We start from the raw sequence: 17,587 nt of genomic DNA on the forward strand, positions 1-17,587 counted from the left end.
CTGAGGGCAGGACAGAAATGTCCCCTGATCCCAGAGGATTGAGGAGATAATGAGCGTATCAACGGGGCTGGGATTAGGATGAGACAAGGGAGGCCTCCCTGGTGTGAAATGTAAGGAGGCACTCGCTCTCAGCATCATGCAACACCAGCCCTGCACTTGCTCGAGCTTAAGCGTGATGCCTCTGAAATCTTGTACCCCATGTCACCTCCCTAGACTGGCCCTCGTTTTTCCAAGGAGTTCTGTGCTGTGGGAGGGGACACCACTGTCAAGTGGCAACTGGCTGGAAGTCTCTGGCCAGGCAGGGACCTAGAGGATGTGGGTGTGGCTGCATGGGACCCAGAGCAGCTGAGGGTGACCCCTCTGACAGGTCCTTGGCCTCAGAAGCCCTTTCCTGGCAGGGGCGGTGGTTAGACCCAGCTCAGAGGAGCAAAGAACCGCAGCACACCCTTCCCCCTGGACCTTGGATGGAATCCCTGAGGCCTTCAAGCCACCCTTCACCAAGGCGGCTGCCAGGAGGCAGGGAAGCGGCCTGTGCGGCCCGAGGGCCCTTCCCAGCCCCAATCAAGAAGGGAGGAGGGAGAAGGAACCAGCCAGGGAAACGGCTGGATGAAGTCACTGTTTTGGTGGCTTCAATGGAAGCTATTAACACCCACAAGGTGGTGCTCCAGCACCTGTCACCGTGGCAACCCCGCCTCCCCAGCAGTGTAGATTCTGAAGGCGCTGCCCAAGGGGGTGGGTGTCAGTGCGTATGTGTTTGGCTGTGTGTACACGTGTGTCCGTGTGGGTGCTGTGAGCGCTCACACCAACGCACAGGAGAGGAAGGACCCCAGGCAGGGACTCAGTGTGGAACCGGGGTTCTTTCAGCAGCAGCTCTGGCCCCCAGTCCCCCCTTCTCTCTCCCTCGTTTCTGTCCCTTCTGGCTGGCTCCTTTCTCTCTCTCCCTCTTCCTCCCCCCTCCCCCTATCCCTCCCTCCTTTTGTCTTTCTCCCCTTCTCTCTGCCCTTCCCTGCTTCTCTCCATCCCCGTCACTTTCTCTCCTGCTGTCTCTCTGCCCTTGTTGCTCCTTGCTTGGTCTCCTACTGCTGGCTCACCTCTCCCTTCCCCTTCTTTCTCACTCTCCACAGCTCCCAGATCAGTTCAAGTCTTGAAGCGTCTCCATGTTGATAAAATAATAAAATATTTGACTGAGAACCTCCTTTCTTCCTTCCCCGAGCCCCTGGAGACTGAGCCCAGAACGAGCCACAGGGATGGTCCCCCACCAGGCAGGCAAGAGTGGAGTTCATCTAGGCCAAGCCAGGCTCCCCTAAACTTGAGACCACCTTCGTCAACAGCATGACACTTCCCTCCCTGTTGAGAAACTAGCCTTAAAACAAGAAACAGCCACAGCCATCCCTGGCTGGGATACAAGGCCCCTCTACCATCCTCTGAGGCCCAGCCCGTAGTTATCAGGCCATCAGAAAACATGTACAGAAGTTGTCCTGCTTGAACTGCAGGGGGCAGCTGGACGTCTTAGATGGGGAGATCCCTGAGTGCATAGTAGATTCTTAACAAATATTTATTCTTAACAAATATTTATTCAACAAATCAATGAATCAATAAGTCAGTGAATTAACCTATCAATACAGCCACCCAGTAAGCCCAAGAGCCTTGTCCAGAGCAGTCTTTCTGGCCAGTGTCCTTCTCAACAGTACCTTTGCCACAAAGTTTTCCCTGAGGCCAGGCCTTTCCTCTGAAGGATGGGAGTCTTTGCTAACCATCATAGCATGGAATGGCCACCTTACTGCCCTGTTCCCAGGCGCTTTGGGATTCAGCTTCATTCATTACTCCAGTGACCATATTGAGCACTGCCTGTATGCCTAGAACTGTGTGAGGTGCAGTTTCATTGCCAACACTATGGGGGAGCCTGTCCTGTGCTCTTGTGTACTCCAGTCCAGTTTCCTACCTCCCAGGACTAAGTTTAGGGCTGAACCCACTAGTAGGTCTCAATACTGTCAAGATGTCAGTTCTTCCCAACTTGATCTATAGATTCAATGCATCCCAAGCAAAATCCCAGCAGGTTATTTTGTGGATATCAACAAACTGATTCTAAAGTGTATAGGGAGAGGTAAAAGACCCAGAATAACCAACACAATATTGAAGGAGAAGAACAAAGTTGGAGGACTGACACTACCCAACTTCAAAGTTTACTATAAAGCCACAGTAATTGAGACAGTGTGGTATTGGTGAGAGAATAGACAAATAGATCAATGCAACAGAATAAAGAGCCTGGAAATGAACATAGCCAACTGATCTTTGATGAAGGAGCAAAGGAATATAATGGAGCAAAGGTAGTCTTTTCAACAAATGGTACATGAACAACTAGACATCCACATGCAAAAAAGTGAATCTAGACACAGACCTTACACCCCCACTCACAAAAATTAACGCAAAATGGATCACAGCACTAAATGTAAAATGCAAAACTATAAAACTCCTAGAAGATAACATAGGAAAAATCTAGATGGCCTTAGGTTTGGTGATGACTCTTTAGATACAACACCAAAGGCATGAACTATGAAAGAAATCACTGATAAGCTGGACTTCATTAAAATTAAATTTTCTGCTCTGCAAAAGACACTGTCAAGAGAATAAAAAGACAAACCACAGACTGGGAGAAAATATTTGCAAAAGACATATCTAAAACAGGCCTATTCTCCAAAATACACAAAGAACACTTAAAATCCAACAATAAGAAGACAACTCAATTTTTTAAATGAGCCAAAAGACGTTAACAGACACCTCACCAAAGAAAACATACACATGGCAAATAAGCATTTGAAAAGATGTTCCGTATCTTATGTCATCATGAAAATGTAAATCAAAACAATGATGCCAGGACTTCCCTGGTGGCGCAGTGGTTAAAAATCTGCCTGCCAATGCAGGGGGCACGGGTTTGAGCCCTGGTCCAGGAAGATCCCACACTCCTTGGAGCAACTAAGCCCGTGCTCCACAACTACTGAAGCCTGCGCGCCTAGAGCCCGTGCTCTGCAACAAGAGAAGCCACCGCAATGAGAAACCCACGCACCACAACAAAGAGTAGCCCCCGCTTGCCGCAACTAGAGAAAAGCCCAGGCGCAGCAACGAAGACGCAGCCAAAAATAAATAAATAAATAAATAAAATTAAAAAAAAAAAAAAACAATGATGCCACAGCACAACTATTAGAATGGCCAAAATCCAGAACACTGACAACACCAAGTGCTGGTGAGGATGCAGAGCAACGGGAACTCTCATTCACTGCTGACAGGAATAAAAACAGTAGAGCCGCTTTGGAAGACATTTTGGTGGTTTATTACAAAACGAAACATTCTCTTACCATATGATCCACCAATTGCACTCGTTGGTACTTACCCAAAGGAGCTGAAAACTTATGTCCACACAAAAACCTGCATGTGGATGTTTATAGCCACTTTATTCATAATTGCCAAAAGTTGGAGGCAGCCAAGATGTCCTCCTGTAGGTGAATGGATAAATAAACTGTGGTACATCCAGACAGTAGAATATTATTCAGCGCTAAAAAGAAATGAGCTATCAAGCCATGAAAAGACATGGAGGAACTTTAAATGCACACTACGAAGTGGAATAAGTCAATCTGAAAAGACTACATACTGTATGAAAAGCATAACTATGGCAGGAAAAAGATCAGTGGTTGCCAAGGGTTGGGGGGAGGGAAGGATGAATGGGTGGAACACAAAGGATTCTTAGGGCTGTGAAAATACTCTGTGTGATGCCATAATGTGGATACATGACATTATACGTTTGTCTAAACCCATGGAATGTACGTCACCAAGAATGAACCCTCATGAAAACTCTGGACTCTGGGGTATAATGATGTGTCAATGTAGGTTCATCAGTTGTAACCAATGTACCACTCTGGTGGAGGATGTTGATAATGGGGGGGACTACACATGTGTTGGGGCAGAGGGTATATGGGAAATCTCTGTACCTTCCACTCAACTTTGCTGTGAATCTAAAACTGCTCTAAAAAATAAAATCCGTTTTTTGTAACTGGATCATTTTGCCCCCCCTCCTGTAGTGCACACACACTGTAGACTGATGAGTCTCAAACTCAGCATGCATCAGAATCATCTACAGGGGGAGGGACAGGGGAAGAACGTCTAAAAAAATGCAGATTCAAGGGCCTTGCCCCAAGAGATTCTGGTTCAGTAGAATCTCATGCAGATCATTAACTGATCATCCTTTGGGAAACTGTGAACATGGACATGCGTTCTAGGTGAGAGGATAATGTTTAAAGAATGCCTGCAGGCTTTCCTGGGGAAAGCTGAACACCATATGGGGCCAGACCAGCGCAGGCTGCCACCCAGGCAGGGCTAGTCACGTTGGAAGGTAGGGCAGGAGGTGGCTGTACAGGGAGGGGGAACACCTGCTCCCTCCTCTGCTCCACAGACAGACTTGCCTCCTGGGAGGCAGCCCCTAGGTCCGGGACTAATCGTAAGATCTTCACAGACCCCCAAACTCTTATCTTTGGTGCCTAACTGTATAAGGTCAAACAGAGTAAAATATACTACACCCCACGTTAAACATAATTTTCCTGTCTTAAACATTTTGAAAGGATTTTTGTAAATTTGGCTTTTGAAATCGCTGGACTAAAAGGAACTCACTGAATTGACAATTGGTTTTATTTCTAAACAATCTTGCATGTGTTGGAGTTCTTGCCAAGTGAGAAAAACCTACAATTGTCTTCAAATATAATGAAATATTTATGAGTACTCATTTAACAGTTAATGAAGTTGATACAACATTGTTTTATAGACATTTAGGTAAACATTTCTTAATTTTGATTTTGAAGTTTTCCTTTCATAATTTGGAGCCAGTAATAATTTTTCCAGTCTTAAGCAGATCCTTAGAAAGCACCTAGGCCTAAGTCCTGGGCCTGTAGTGCCTATGGATAAAATCCAGGCCTGAGACCAGGCAATTCTTAAGATTGCATCTAAAAGGACAGATGGAGATCCCTGCAAGAAGCTGAAAGAAAAATGTGCAACACCAGAAAGAGGGCCACATGTATCCGTGTTTGGGAAATTTGTTTAGTAATTTCAAACAGCATCCCTTGACCTATCTCAGGGCCACTGGCCTAGGTAATACTGACAGGTGATATTTATGGAGCACATAGACATACATCCCAGGCCTTGGTCTAAGCAATTCATCTGTATTAATTCATTTAAGCCTGGTAATAACACTATGAAGTAGCTACTATTATTATTATTATTATTAGCAGCAGCAGTAACAGCATCCGCATTTTACAAATGAAAATCCTGAGGCTTAGGAAAGTTAAGATACTTGACTAGGAGCTGATAAGTGAAGCACTGAGGTTCAGCCCTAGGACGGTCTGAGTCCGAATCCCTGCGATGCTATGCCTGCCCTAGGCTGGGATTCCTTTAGGTGCCAGCCTGAGGAAGACACCTGTTGCAGGGGAGGTGTCCTCCCTGAGTTCCTGAGCCAGCCTCCTCCCACCCTAGAGACCCTGAAGACTCCCAGGGGCTTTGGCTCAGCTCTCTGGAAGTTAGCCAGGAAGCACATAGCCACTAATGAACACGAAATAGATTTAAAAATAACAAAACTGAACTCCAAAAAAAAATGCTCAAAGTGAGTGTAATACCCCAGCATCCTCTTTCTCTCATAGATGTTTTAAATGACCTTTACTTGGTAGGAAAGCTTTTCTAAGAACGTTACAAAGATCAGAGAATCATAAAAGAAAAGTATGATAAATAGGACCACATAAAAATTTAAAACTCCTTCATAGTAAAAGTTGAAAGACACATAGGAGCCAGGAGGCACATCTCCAGTAAGTCAACAGCCTTCAGTCAGTTCAAATGCCCTTCATCCCTAGACCCAGAATAGGCAACAGACGTTTCTCCACTACTGCTGCCAGGGTAGCCTCCCACTTCTACCCTCCTTTCCCAAGAGACGCCCCAGAGGCGCTCGCTTGTTCCGGCCTTCACCCTTCACCCAAAGGCGCCTCAGGGGGACTTCTTTCCAATGAGAGCAGCCTGTGGAAAGTTTTCTCTCAGCCAGGTGAGCGGGCTTCTGTGTCCCAGTGTCTCTTCCCTCCTGTCCCTCTCAAGTTCTCTCTGGCCACCACTAGGTGGCGCTAGACCTCCATTAGACTCCCCTTTGTCTCTGGCAAACTTTGGTAGGGGGTCCTCGAAGTCAATCAAAACACCTTTAAAATATTTACAGGTTGCTCTTTTCCTGTTTCAAAACGGGAAGAGAATTTGGGGGGGCAAATATATCTTTATAGCTTCCATTAACCACTTCATTATAAAGAAAATATGTCAATGAAGAATTAGCCCTACTCTTTAGCCACCCAGATGCTACCCTCTGGGCATGTTTGCTTCACTGAAGCCACTTTCTCATCTTTCATCCTGAGACTGGATCTCCAGCAGAAGAGCCCTCCCCATCACAGACACTCTCTCCCAGGACGGAGAGAAACTCCCCAAACTTCAGGCAAGTGGAGGTCCTCTTCAGAGAGCCCCAGCTCGCACTGCGATGCCCCACTGCCTGCGTCTGGTACCTGAGGTAGGTACCTGTGCGTGCCCAGCACCGGCACAGCACCTAGCTGTGGGCTCTGCAGATGCCCAGTGAACAGCTGTTGTCATGTGGCCAGAGCTTGAGGGTGTGCAGCCAATGCACCCAATTACCCTCAGAACTGGGACTTGCCACTCCTGGCCCAGGGCTCTCCCAAACACGTCTCAGAAGTCTCATGAGCTTGTGGGCGCAGGCAACAGGGAAAAGGGGGTTGCCGAGGGTTACTCTGACTTTCGTATTTATGGAATAAGAGTAGAATTCAGAAACTCCAGCTGGATGGGTGTCCCCTCCCCCAAGAGCACCTCACCTGTTTTTGCCCCCAAGTCTCTGCATTTGGCCCGACATCCATGTCTGATGCCACCGCTGGCAGGACCTCCACACCAGAAAACCCGCCCCCCTCACAGGGTCTGGAAACCACTTCGTTTCACTTTGATCAGAAAATCCATTTTTATAGATTGTTAGTCATGTTTAAAAGAAGGTGAAAATATTATAAAACCAGGCTTATCTGTTTCTTCTTCTGAGAAAGGAGTTAAAAATGTATTGTGAACCAATGCAACTGTTCCATATTCTGTAACCTGTAGGGTGAGAACCAAAAATTAAAGTATAGAAGAATGTTAAGGTTTGAACTTGGTTATTTTATTTTGTGTGAGTCATATATTTCAATCCTATTATTTTTTAAATGTTTATCTATTTACATATTGAAACATATTTTAAAATCCATAAATCTCCTGCCCAGAATACTTCTGTTGATCTTTTTAAAATAAAGTTCATATGTACATTGTCTGAAAAGTCAAACAGCACAGAAAGGTATAAACTGGAAAGAAAATAAAGGTCTCCCCTGTGCTACCACCCGATAGTATTAACTGTCTACATTTTTTATATATCCTTCCAGCAAAAAGTGTATGCACAATACCAAAACTTTTACATATTTATATCATTTTTACTCAGAAGGGATTATGCTATGCACAGTGTACTAAACTACATTTTTTAAAAAAAACTTAGAATCTATTAGAGTTCTTTTCATATGAACACACATAGATTTGCTTCATTCTTTTAATGACTGCATAGATCCCACTTTATGGCTGTGCCATAATTTATTTAAACAAATTATTAAACATCCCCTATTGATGAAATTCAGGTTGTTTCCAGTTTTATTGCTATTAAAACAAAGCTATCATGAACATCCTTGCTTGTTTATCTTGGCTATTTCTGCAAATCTATCCACAGGGCAAATACAGAGCTATGTAATTGTTAGGTCAAAGGGCACGTATATTTAAATTTTTGCTTTAAATATATTGCCAAATTGTTCTAGGAAAATTCGTACAAATTTGTACTCCAACCATTAGTGTATGAAAGTGACTATTTCCCTAAGCCCTCATCAACATTGGGTAATATCTATCTTTTAGTTTCTAAAAACTTAGTTTAAAAAGGCACCTGCTTGTTCAGATACATATTTAATTAAGAATGAGGACTACAATCTTCACAGGATTTGGGGCCACTTGTCTTTCCTTTTCTGTGAATAGCCTGTTCACATCTTTTGCCCATTTTTTCATAGGATTGATCCTCTTTTTTTATTGACTTATATGATTCCTCTGCAAATTAAGGAAATAGGGCTTTGTGTGGCTTGTGTGTGGAAAATGCCTTTTTTCAGTTTTTTGTTATTTTCACTTTGCTGGTTGGCATTTTGCCCACAGAAGTTATGAGGCCCGCTTCATCCATCTTCTCCTTCACAGCTACTGAGTTCTGTGCTTTGATCACAAAGGCCTTCCCTAGCCTCTGATTGTGAAGAAATTCACCTACATTTTCCCAAATGATTAGCCAGTTGTTCCAATGCCATGTGTCAGAGTTCCCCCCTTTTTTTTCATTCTCTTTTCAGCCGCTCAGAGGCCATGTGGCTCTACACAGTCACCAGAGTGGAGCCCACAGAAGTGCCATGTTGCTTTCAGCCAGGTCTGCCAGAGAAGACCAGAAAGGCCTGTCCCCTGGATCCCACAGAGGCCTCTGTCATTTGGTAGAAGAGAGAAAGTTCTCTCAGGGACAGAGAGGGCACCACAGCTCAGAGATGCGAGGGAACAATAGCCTCCCAGTCCTGAGAGAGAAGTGGGACACGCACCCAGTGTCTTCCTTCTGAAGAAACTCCAGGGGAGAGTGTGCTCTCTATACAGAAAGAAGAAACACAGCCACGCCTGTATTTCTGAGGACACACACGCTACACACCACACACACACACACACACACACACACACACACACACACACATCAGACACACTGACTCCTCCAGTAGGGGGCACCCTGTCCTAAGGAGCTCTCTCCATCACAGGGATTCCAAGAACAGTCAAGCCAGTATCTCTCAAATACCCAGATTCCTTTCGAAGGAAATAAAAATATGGAGGACCCCCAAGAATATATCTCCAAGACCCCAAGTTGAGAAAAAAAGAAACCAAAGACTTGCTGTATAAAGATCTCCCAATTGCAAGTTAACACGTGTTTTAAACTGCTAAATAGATTTAAGTCAGCATTAAAATGAAAATCTGACTTTTTAAAAAATGTCCCAGAATTAAAAGATCCGGAAGAACACAGCTGCAGAGCCCCGAGGTAGGGTAGGAAGTTGAGAAAATCTGATCTGAGGCATTATTCTGCAGCAGATCTACAAGTTAATATTCTTTCCACACACAGGAGTAACATAAATCTTTCTCCTATTTTTCTTCGATTTCTGCCTCTCCTTGTATATCAGGCCCGGCCTCCGGGCAACAAAAGGTGATCGTCCTTCCTTTTGCCTTGTCCCTGAATCCCTGTGAGTTTTCCCAGTAAAAATAATTATGATTTTTATTGGGAAGTTTTAAAAATCATTATTATAAAATAGGCAATTTAGAAAATGCAGAATTTTTGTTTAATGTAAAGCCACCTGCTCACTCCGAGAGGTAATAGCCCTTTAAGTCGTGGTGGGCTTCCTTCTTGCCTTTTTCTTTGCTTGAATGTTTTCCAGTAAATACCCAGCAAGGGCCGGCGCAGTCACACGACTCAGGCTGACCTGGCAGGGCCATCTCGCCTCCCAGAGGCTGGAGCTGTGAGCAGGCTGGCCTGGGAGAGACCTTGTCCCAGTTTCCTGCAGTGTTCCCCCAGAAACACTGTCCATTCTCTTCTGGAAAAACCCCTAGGTTAGAAGCAGCTGGGGGTCCTTTGGCCACCCGCCCCTCCCTGAGAGTAGGATGGGAGAGAGGGGTGCTCAGACCCACCCAGCCCATTTCTCTCCCCCTCCGTGCTCGGTGCGGGGCCCAGCCCTGGGGTTCAGGGTTGAGAAGCAGGGGTCTTGGGCGGGACAGCTCCCTCTCCTGCCAGCAGCCCAGAGGGTGACTAGGGCTGGAAGGCACAGAGGAGGAGCCCAGCTTCCTTCCTGGCCCTGTCCCCACCAGGCTGTGTGACCTGGGACAAACACCCCCACCTCTCCAGGCCCCGCGCCAGGACTGTGCTGGTGCTGGCGGTTCTCTGCTAGTTAGGAGCCCAGGACAAGGAGCGGCCTGAAGGGCTTCTCCAGTACGCCCCCCACCTCTCCTCCCGCAGAGTCACACTCGCTGCCTCTGACGGCGCTCCCGCCCTCTCCCGCTCCCTCCCCGCTTTCCCGCATACACGTCATCCTGTTTCACAGGACCTGGACTAGCACACGGACTGGGTACAATACAGATAAGATCTAAGACCCAGGTTTCCGGGTTTCCGGCTGTCGCTACCTCGTCGGAGGTGGAGACTGCACAGATACTTAGGAAGTTTGCAGGACATGTTGGGGATGGTCTGACTTAAAATACAGGCTAAGTGATCTACACAAAATTCATTTGCACCTCCCACGGGTCCCTCAAGCTGCTGGGCTGTCATCTCTCAGAGGAACGGAGACACAGTGAGTCCTGTGTCGTGAAGGTTAAGAGAAGAGAGAGACTGGCCTCAGGTGGGAGTCCCAGAGGCAGCCTGAGCTGCCTCTCCCCAGCAACCCCAGGGCTCCTGGGCGAGCGGGGCACCCAGTGCTTCGCTCGCAGCGTCCCTGGCAGTCTCCCGAGGATTCCCAGGCGGGCCAGCCAGCACGTGCCCTTGTGGGCAGCAACAAGTCTGGAAGGACACACACTGATGCAGTGACAGGGAGACTTGGGGGGTTGCAGTCATGGAGATACTTTTATATTAGATATTTTTTCATGTTTCATAATGGTGTGTTTAATCAGAAAAAAAAGATGGCGACATTTCCATTTTCTACAAGTTGTTTGAAAATACGGGAAGAAGGGTGGTCAGTGCAGCTGCTGCAGTCCAGGCGGGCTCCGTGGAGACTGGAGGGCATTGCTGGGCCTCTGGGCCGGGAAGGATCCAGAAGGACGCTTACTTCACATGCTCCAGAGGGCTGGGGAGTGGCACTCATGACTGTGAGGACCCGGGGTCTGAAGAATTGCTGATGGCATCACTGGGAGTCCCAGGTGCCCACTGGTCCAGGCCGGATGGAGCAGGGCAGGGGCCAGCAGGGTCAAGGCCATCCCAGTCCCTGAGGTTTTCCTGTGTTCAAGGGTAGCGCTGGGCTAGGAGTGAGAGAGCCAGAGGGCTGCAGATTGAGGAGGAGCCCGAGCCTCACCCACCCCCAGCCCAGGCTTCAGGCCAAGCCCATGGATCTGTGACCCAGGAACAGAGCCCTGGGCTCCTGTGGCCGCTTCCACTCTGCTCACCAAGTCAGGCTGCCAGGGTCAGGACCGGGGGCCAGTAAGACAAGGGTGCTACGGGGCGGGCTGCAGGTGAGAGGAGGGAAAGATAGATAGGAAGAGGCCACCGCACAGAGAGAGGGACAGAGACAGAGGGACATACAGAAAGACTCAGAAACACAGTGAGGGACACAGAGAGTCACACACACAGAGAAAGGTAGAGTTAGAGATGGAAAGAGGGACAGAATAAGAGAGATAGATAAGAGCAGGACCTACATTCCATTCACCTCCTAGGAGCAGACAGGGAGGCAGGTACAGGTCAAGGAGTGGGCAGAGAGGACAGAGCTAGAGATGAAAAAAAGGGGTCTGAGTGTCAACGTCACAGAGAACAAACATCTGCCTGTCTGCTTGGCACCCTGCTGGAGGCTGCAGGGACGGGCAGGTGTGGGTGCAGGTCCCGTCCTAGCTGGGAGACCCACCTCCACACCTGGGAGTGAGGAGAAGCAGGCTGGGGCGGCCTTTCCAAGGGCCAAATGGGGGGAGAGGTTTCCACGGAACTGAGGTCACCAGGGGCGTCTTGGTGAAAGAGCTGCATCTGAGCTGCCTCTTGAAGAGCAGGTGGGAGGAAGCGGCGCGGGTTCTCCAGGGGGAGGAGGCATCAGCAGAGGCATGGAGGTGGGAGGACATGTCTGGGTATGGCTAGGAGGGCCTTGAACACCAGGCTAAGGAAGCTGAGGGGGCCCTGGTCACACTTGAGCAAAGGAGTGATGTAGTGGGAGCTGTGCTTTAGGGAGACCTGGGCCAGTCGGTGGCCAGAGCTGAAGGGCAGCAGAATAAAGTGGAGGAAAGGGTTGCAGGCACCCACTGAGCACCCCCTGTGCCCTCTCCCGACACCCCCTGTCTGGCACTACATTCAAGCAACCCCAAACTGCCTACCCACACCTGGCTGCTTCTCACCTCCATGCCCTTGCCCAGACGGTACCCTCTGTCTGGAAGCCCTTCCATTCCACAGCCCTGGCAAACACTGAAACGTGGTTTAAACTCTCCTCAAGAGACTTCTCTTCCGGGAAGGCTTCGGGTAGGGTAAGGCGCCCCTCGTGGTTTCTCCCAGCATGAAAGCCAATGTGAAATCTCCCTGGGCTCAGCTGAGTCAGGTCATGTTTTTAACCAAGACAAGAAAATGTAATTGGCTCCATCAGTGCCGTGGCCTTACCACACCCAGAATTTGCCTGTCCCCCCACGGGAAGCCCCACCAGCTGTCAGCCATCAGTATCCAAATCCTGAAGAGGGGAGGGATGGAGGAACAGGGTGGAGACCTTCTGCCTAGAGGTGCTTTGGGCTGGCTGGTCCCAGAGCAGTGACTCATCCCCCCAGAGAGGAGGGGAGTGGCAGTGGGGGGCAGTCGGGCTGGCCAGGGGGCCTTCGTGGAGAGAGCCTGCTCTGCCCTACATTCCTTGGCTAGACACCGCCTCCTCCTTGTCCCCTCAGGCCCTTGGAAGACAAGGAAGAACCTCCCGCAGGCCCGGGCTCACCCCCAGCGCGGCTGGCATTGACCAGGAAGGCAGCTGAAACCTCCCCGCCCGCCCGCCACTCGCCACCCGCAGCTGCCCTCTACCCAGGCCCGGCCACGGATCAGCCCCGCACGCTCTTCCAGCACTTCCAGCCCAGCTCCGAGTCGGTGATGAACGGCATCTGCCTGCTGCTGGCCGCGGTCACAGTCAAGCTGAACTCCTCCGTCGACTTCAACTGCCCCTGCCTGGCGCGCTACAATGCCCTCTATGGCCTGGGCCTGCTGCTCAAGCCCCCAGTTGCCCTTTTCCTCTGCGGCCTCCCGGCCAACCGGCAGTCCGTGGTGATGGTGGAGGAGTGGCGCCGGCCTGCGGGGCACCGAAGGAAGGACCCAGGCATCATCAGGTGCGGTCCCACCCCGCCCAGCTCCCCGCGGGCATTGTCAGGGGCTCTCCCAACCACACAGGCACTGCCAGGTGCCAAAATCCCAGTGACCCCCGTGGGTATTGTCAGAACTCCCCCACCCACCCCCATAGGCACCCTAATTTCCCCTAGGAAATGATACCCAAGGCATCATCAGTTCACAGAGACCGATCTGCCAGTTTCCACTCTGGAAGCAGATATTTCTGATCCTGCCATCTGTCACCTTTCCATGCCCAGTGCTGGAGACGCATGAATGATACAGGATTCCCAAGAATTATCCAGGTCACATCTGTCATGCTGGTCATGGATTATAACTCCCCACATGCATGAAGGACCATCCCATGACGTGCATAGCCGTGTTGCTGTACGAGAGCCATCATTGGCTTGAAGGCTGCGTACCCCCTCCTGCAAGCTCCCCAAGAGCAAGGACCTCATCTGCTGTATCACAGTGTCCTCAGAGCCTCGCGCCTGGTCGGTGCCCTGATCAGCTGATTGAGTTTAGCGATTCATAGTGCTCCCTGGCCCACAGGGAGCCAAGCTCTGTGCCAAGTGCTGTGTGTGCAGCACCTCTGAATTCTCACCTCGGCCCTGGGTCGGCTCCCATCTTGGACCCATTTTTAAGGATGGAGGACCTGAGGCACAGAGAGGATGATTCACTAGGCTGAGCTCCCACAGCGAAGAAGAGGCTCAGATTCAAACACAGCCTAAGCCAGAACTGTTGCCCTGACTGTTTTAGACAAAATAAGTGCTCTAGATCCATGGGCAGTGGCAGGAGGGGCTTGATGGGTTTTAGCTCACTCACCATCTCCTCCTCTCCCCTATTCTTTGATATGGACAACTGAGGTGTTCTCAAGGGTATGTAATGTAACTTCATAACAAGTCCTGGGTTCCACCTTCTAACCACATTGCCCCCATAGAAAATGCTGGATCCGCCCCTGCCTACAACGTATTTATAATTCGTTGGCCTTGCACACACACACCTAGCCAGCACACATCATCTTATTTTTTGTATACAACCCAAGTTAAAAACATCTGCATTCTGTGCACAAGCGGCCTCTGTTTCACATTCCCCAGGGGTTCCATGCTCCCTGTGATTCAGCCACGCAGGGAGGGTCACATTCACTAAGTGTGCCCTTTACCTTTTCCTCTGGGGTCTAGTGGGTACAGCTTCACTGGGCTGGGGTTCTTATCCACCAGGCCCTGCCCTCTTGGATTGAAGGTTGATTTGGGGACATGAACCCTCCAGCGCTTCCAGCCTGCGCCTCTGGGAGCAGAAACTCCTCCAAAGCCCCAGGCAGAGCCATGCAGGTGGTTGAGGTCAGAAGCTCTCAGGCCCTCCATATGAATAGGAACTACCCACCAAAGCTCTAGATGCTTCTGGCCGGGGCAGGGCACCAATAGAGTCTGCCAGAAAGCTAGAGCAGGAAGAATACCAGCTCCCCAGTGTTCCAATCCTGAGACTCCCAGGACCCTCAGCCCTGCTTCTTCCCTGCCCTCTGCTGCTCGGACCTGTAGCCCTTCCTTTGGTGTAATCACACCTGGGATATCCCCCCTCCTGGGAAGTCCGTCCTTGCATCTCCCCTGTAGCCTTCCTGCTGCAGCTGAATTCTGGCTGCCCTTTGTGCCCCCTTCCTTCCTCTGCTCCCAGGTATATGTTCTCCTCTGTGCTGCAGAGAGCACTGGCCGCCCCCCTTGTCTGGATCCTGCTGGCTCTCCTCAATGGGAAGTGCTTCGTGTATGCCTTCAGCAGCTCCGTGGACCCCGATAAGTTTCTAGACTTTGCCAACATGACCCCCAGCCAGGTGCAGCTCTTTCTGGCCAAGGTGCCCTGCAAGGAAGATGAGCTGGTCAGGGACAGCCCCGCTCGGAAGGCAGTGTCTCGCTACCTGCGGTGCCTGTCACAGGTAATTCGGGTGGTCCTCTCCCAGCCCTGGGAAATGTCCTGCATTGGTTCCGAGGGGCCTGGGGTGAGGAGGTACAAATGGTTTCCTGAAGCCCCTCCCAATGCTGTAGGCACAACCATGGAGCATGTGGTCCCTGGGGGGATCAGGAGTGTGACCCATACACAGGACAGTGTTGGGCCTTAGGACGTGGGGACTCTGCCATCAGCACTGACTCACCCCAGGGTGGATGCCAGGTGCTCATACCCTCCGGGAGTCCACTAGGCTCATCCCCAAGTTGGATGGCAGGAAAACACTGGAGATAGACTGCTCTACCCTGCCACCACCCCATACACACATTCTGCCCACTCCTCAGAAATATGATACTAATTACCATTTATTAAGCACATATGTGTCAGGCACTGTTAAGCATTTCATATGCATTACTTCATTTAATTCTCAAAACAGTCCTATGGCAAGAGGGAAGAGAAATGGGAACATATTGTATATGTAAAACTGATTCACTTTGTTATAAAGCAGAAGCTAACACACCATTGTAAGGCAATTATACTTCAATAAAGATGTTTTTAAAAAAAAAAACAGTCCTATGAGGTGGATGCAATCATGATCATCCCATTTTGCAGATGAGGAAACTGAGGCTCTGAGAGTTTAGTTCACAAGGCCAAAGTCACAGTTTGTAATGGGCCAGGCAGGGATCTGAAGTGCCATTCCTCCAAACCCCCTCATCCACCTCCCTACAATGCCGGCTCCCCAAATGTCCGGCTCCCCACAGGGCACAGAATCCATTATCCTGGGGACAAACCCCAGCCCCATCCCCAGCCCAGGGTCCAGATTCCACCTCCACCACTCCCAGAGCCCAGCCTGGGCTGTGTTCCCCAAAAAGTGTTTACATGAACCCACCACCTGCAGAGCATCACTGGAGCTACAACCCAGCACTTTGGGGTGCCAGGACAGGCTTGTGGCAGATGCAGGCCCGTGGAGTGGCAGAGAGAGGACCAGTGCTCAGGATGCTTCAGACTGTGACCTTGGCCATGTTCCTTCCCCTCTGGGCCTCAGTTTCTCCTGCAAAGTAAATGGAGGTTTGGTCTCCTCACCTTGATGTCTCCTACGGATGTAAACACTGTAGGCTCTCACTAGTTCCCTGGAAAGAGTGTAGAATTCTCAGTCAGACCAGGGTTTAAGTCCTGACTCAGGTGTAAATGATCAGTCACACTAAATGCTCCTCCAGGTAAAATACTCACACAAGTATTTTAAATTTGGAGTGGGGGTAGGGGAGGACCTTGTAAGAGGCCAAATGAGAGAGCTTTGTTAATCACATCTGCAAATGATAAGGATTCAAATATGTCTGTGGTTTAGAGGAGTGATATCTCTGCTCCAGGTCCACACAGTTGCTCGGGTCTTAAGCGATGTCACAATAGCTTTGGCTGGGCAGAGGGGAGGGCGAGGAGCTGGCCAGGTGGGGTCTCCAGCCTCAGAGAACTGTAAGGACCCTGGCCGTGTCCCCATGTAAAATGCCCGCTCTGACAAGGGTCTGAGGGCTTTCCAGGCTATGGGGAGCCCAAGGCGGGGCAACCTAACCCCTGTTGGCCTCCTTCCCCAAAATAGCCCAATCTCTGGCCGAGTTTCTGGGTGTGGCCCCCTGTGTGCTCTAAAGCTGTGCTTCACAAACTACAGTGTGCTCACCGTTCACCTGGGCTCTTGTTAAATGCAGATTCTGATTCAGTCCATCCAGGACTGGGGCTAAGACTGCATTTCTACCAAGCTCCCAGGTGACACTGATGCTTCTGGTCAGTGGACCAAATTTTGAGTAGCAAGAGTCTAAATAGATCTGCTATGGGTTCTGGGTCCTAGATGTCCAGATTCTACATTTAAAATAATAATAACGACAATAGCACATGCTTGTATGGTGCTTATTATGTGCCAGGCATTATTCTAAATTCTTTCCATATATAATTCATTTAATCTTTATGATAATCTAATGAAGTAGGATGATTATTAGTCCCATTTTTTCGAGGAGAAAACTGAGGCATAAAAGGTTAAGCTGCCTGAGGTAATCCATATAAGAGCTGGAATTTTATCCCAGGACGTCGGCTCTAGAGTCTGCTCTGAGCTACTACATTAGCCTCCCCTCTAGACTGTTGGTGTGTGTGTTTGTTTTCAGTGCTCTGGTTGGGTTTCCTGCAGCCTCCAGCAAGGTTTTCTGAGCGAGCTCAGCAAGCCCCGCTTGTTGAGTTCCTCTTAAAAGTACTAATTAGTGCCTCTTGCTGACTACTGCAGATGAATCGTTTTATATCTTCCTGGCAAGGGGATTTTTCGGTTTTTGAATGTCAAGGGGGCTGACCCTTCCAGCTCCCATCTTCCCAAGTCCCAGCAATTCTACTCCTAGCCCACCAAGGCTGAGCAGCCCTTCAAGATGCAGTTGCATTGCCAGCCCAGCCTTCGGCTCACCTCCAGCTAGCAGATGCTTCCTCCCTCACCCCTCTACTCGCCACCCTCCCCGCCAC

At 49.6% G+C, this 17,587-nt stretch overlaps 1 protein-coding gene across 1 annotated transcript; it reads left to right on the forward strand.

Annotated features, from left to right (window-relative positions):
* The first annotated feature begins 4,254 nt into the window (after nucleotides 1-4,254).
* CALHM3 (calcium homeostasis modulator 3) lies at nucleotides 4,255-16,827 on the forward strand. Its single transcript, XM_036829294.1, has 4 exons — nucleotides 4,255-4,271; nucleotides 12,739-13,164; nucleotides 14,831-15,086; nucleotides 16,795-16,827. The coding sequence occupies exons 1-4, from the start codon at nucleotides 4,255-4,257 to the stop codon at nucleotides 16,825-16,827; spliced, it is 732 nt and encodes a 243-aa protein (XP_036685189.1).
* Nucleotides 16,828-17,587: the final 760 nt, after the last annotated feature.

This window comes from Balaenoptera musculus, chromosome 16 (assembly GCF_009873245.2).
Source record: "Balaenoptera musculus isolate JJ_BM4_2016_0621 chromosome 16, mBalMus1.pri.v3, whole genome shotgun sequence".
Taxonomy (NCBI): domain Eukaryota; kingdom Metazoa; phylum Chordata; class Mammalia; order Artiodactyla; family Balaenopteridae; genus Balaenoptera; species Balaenoptera musculus.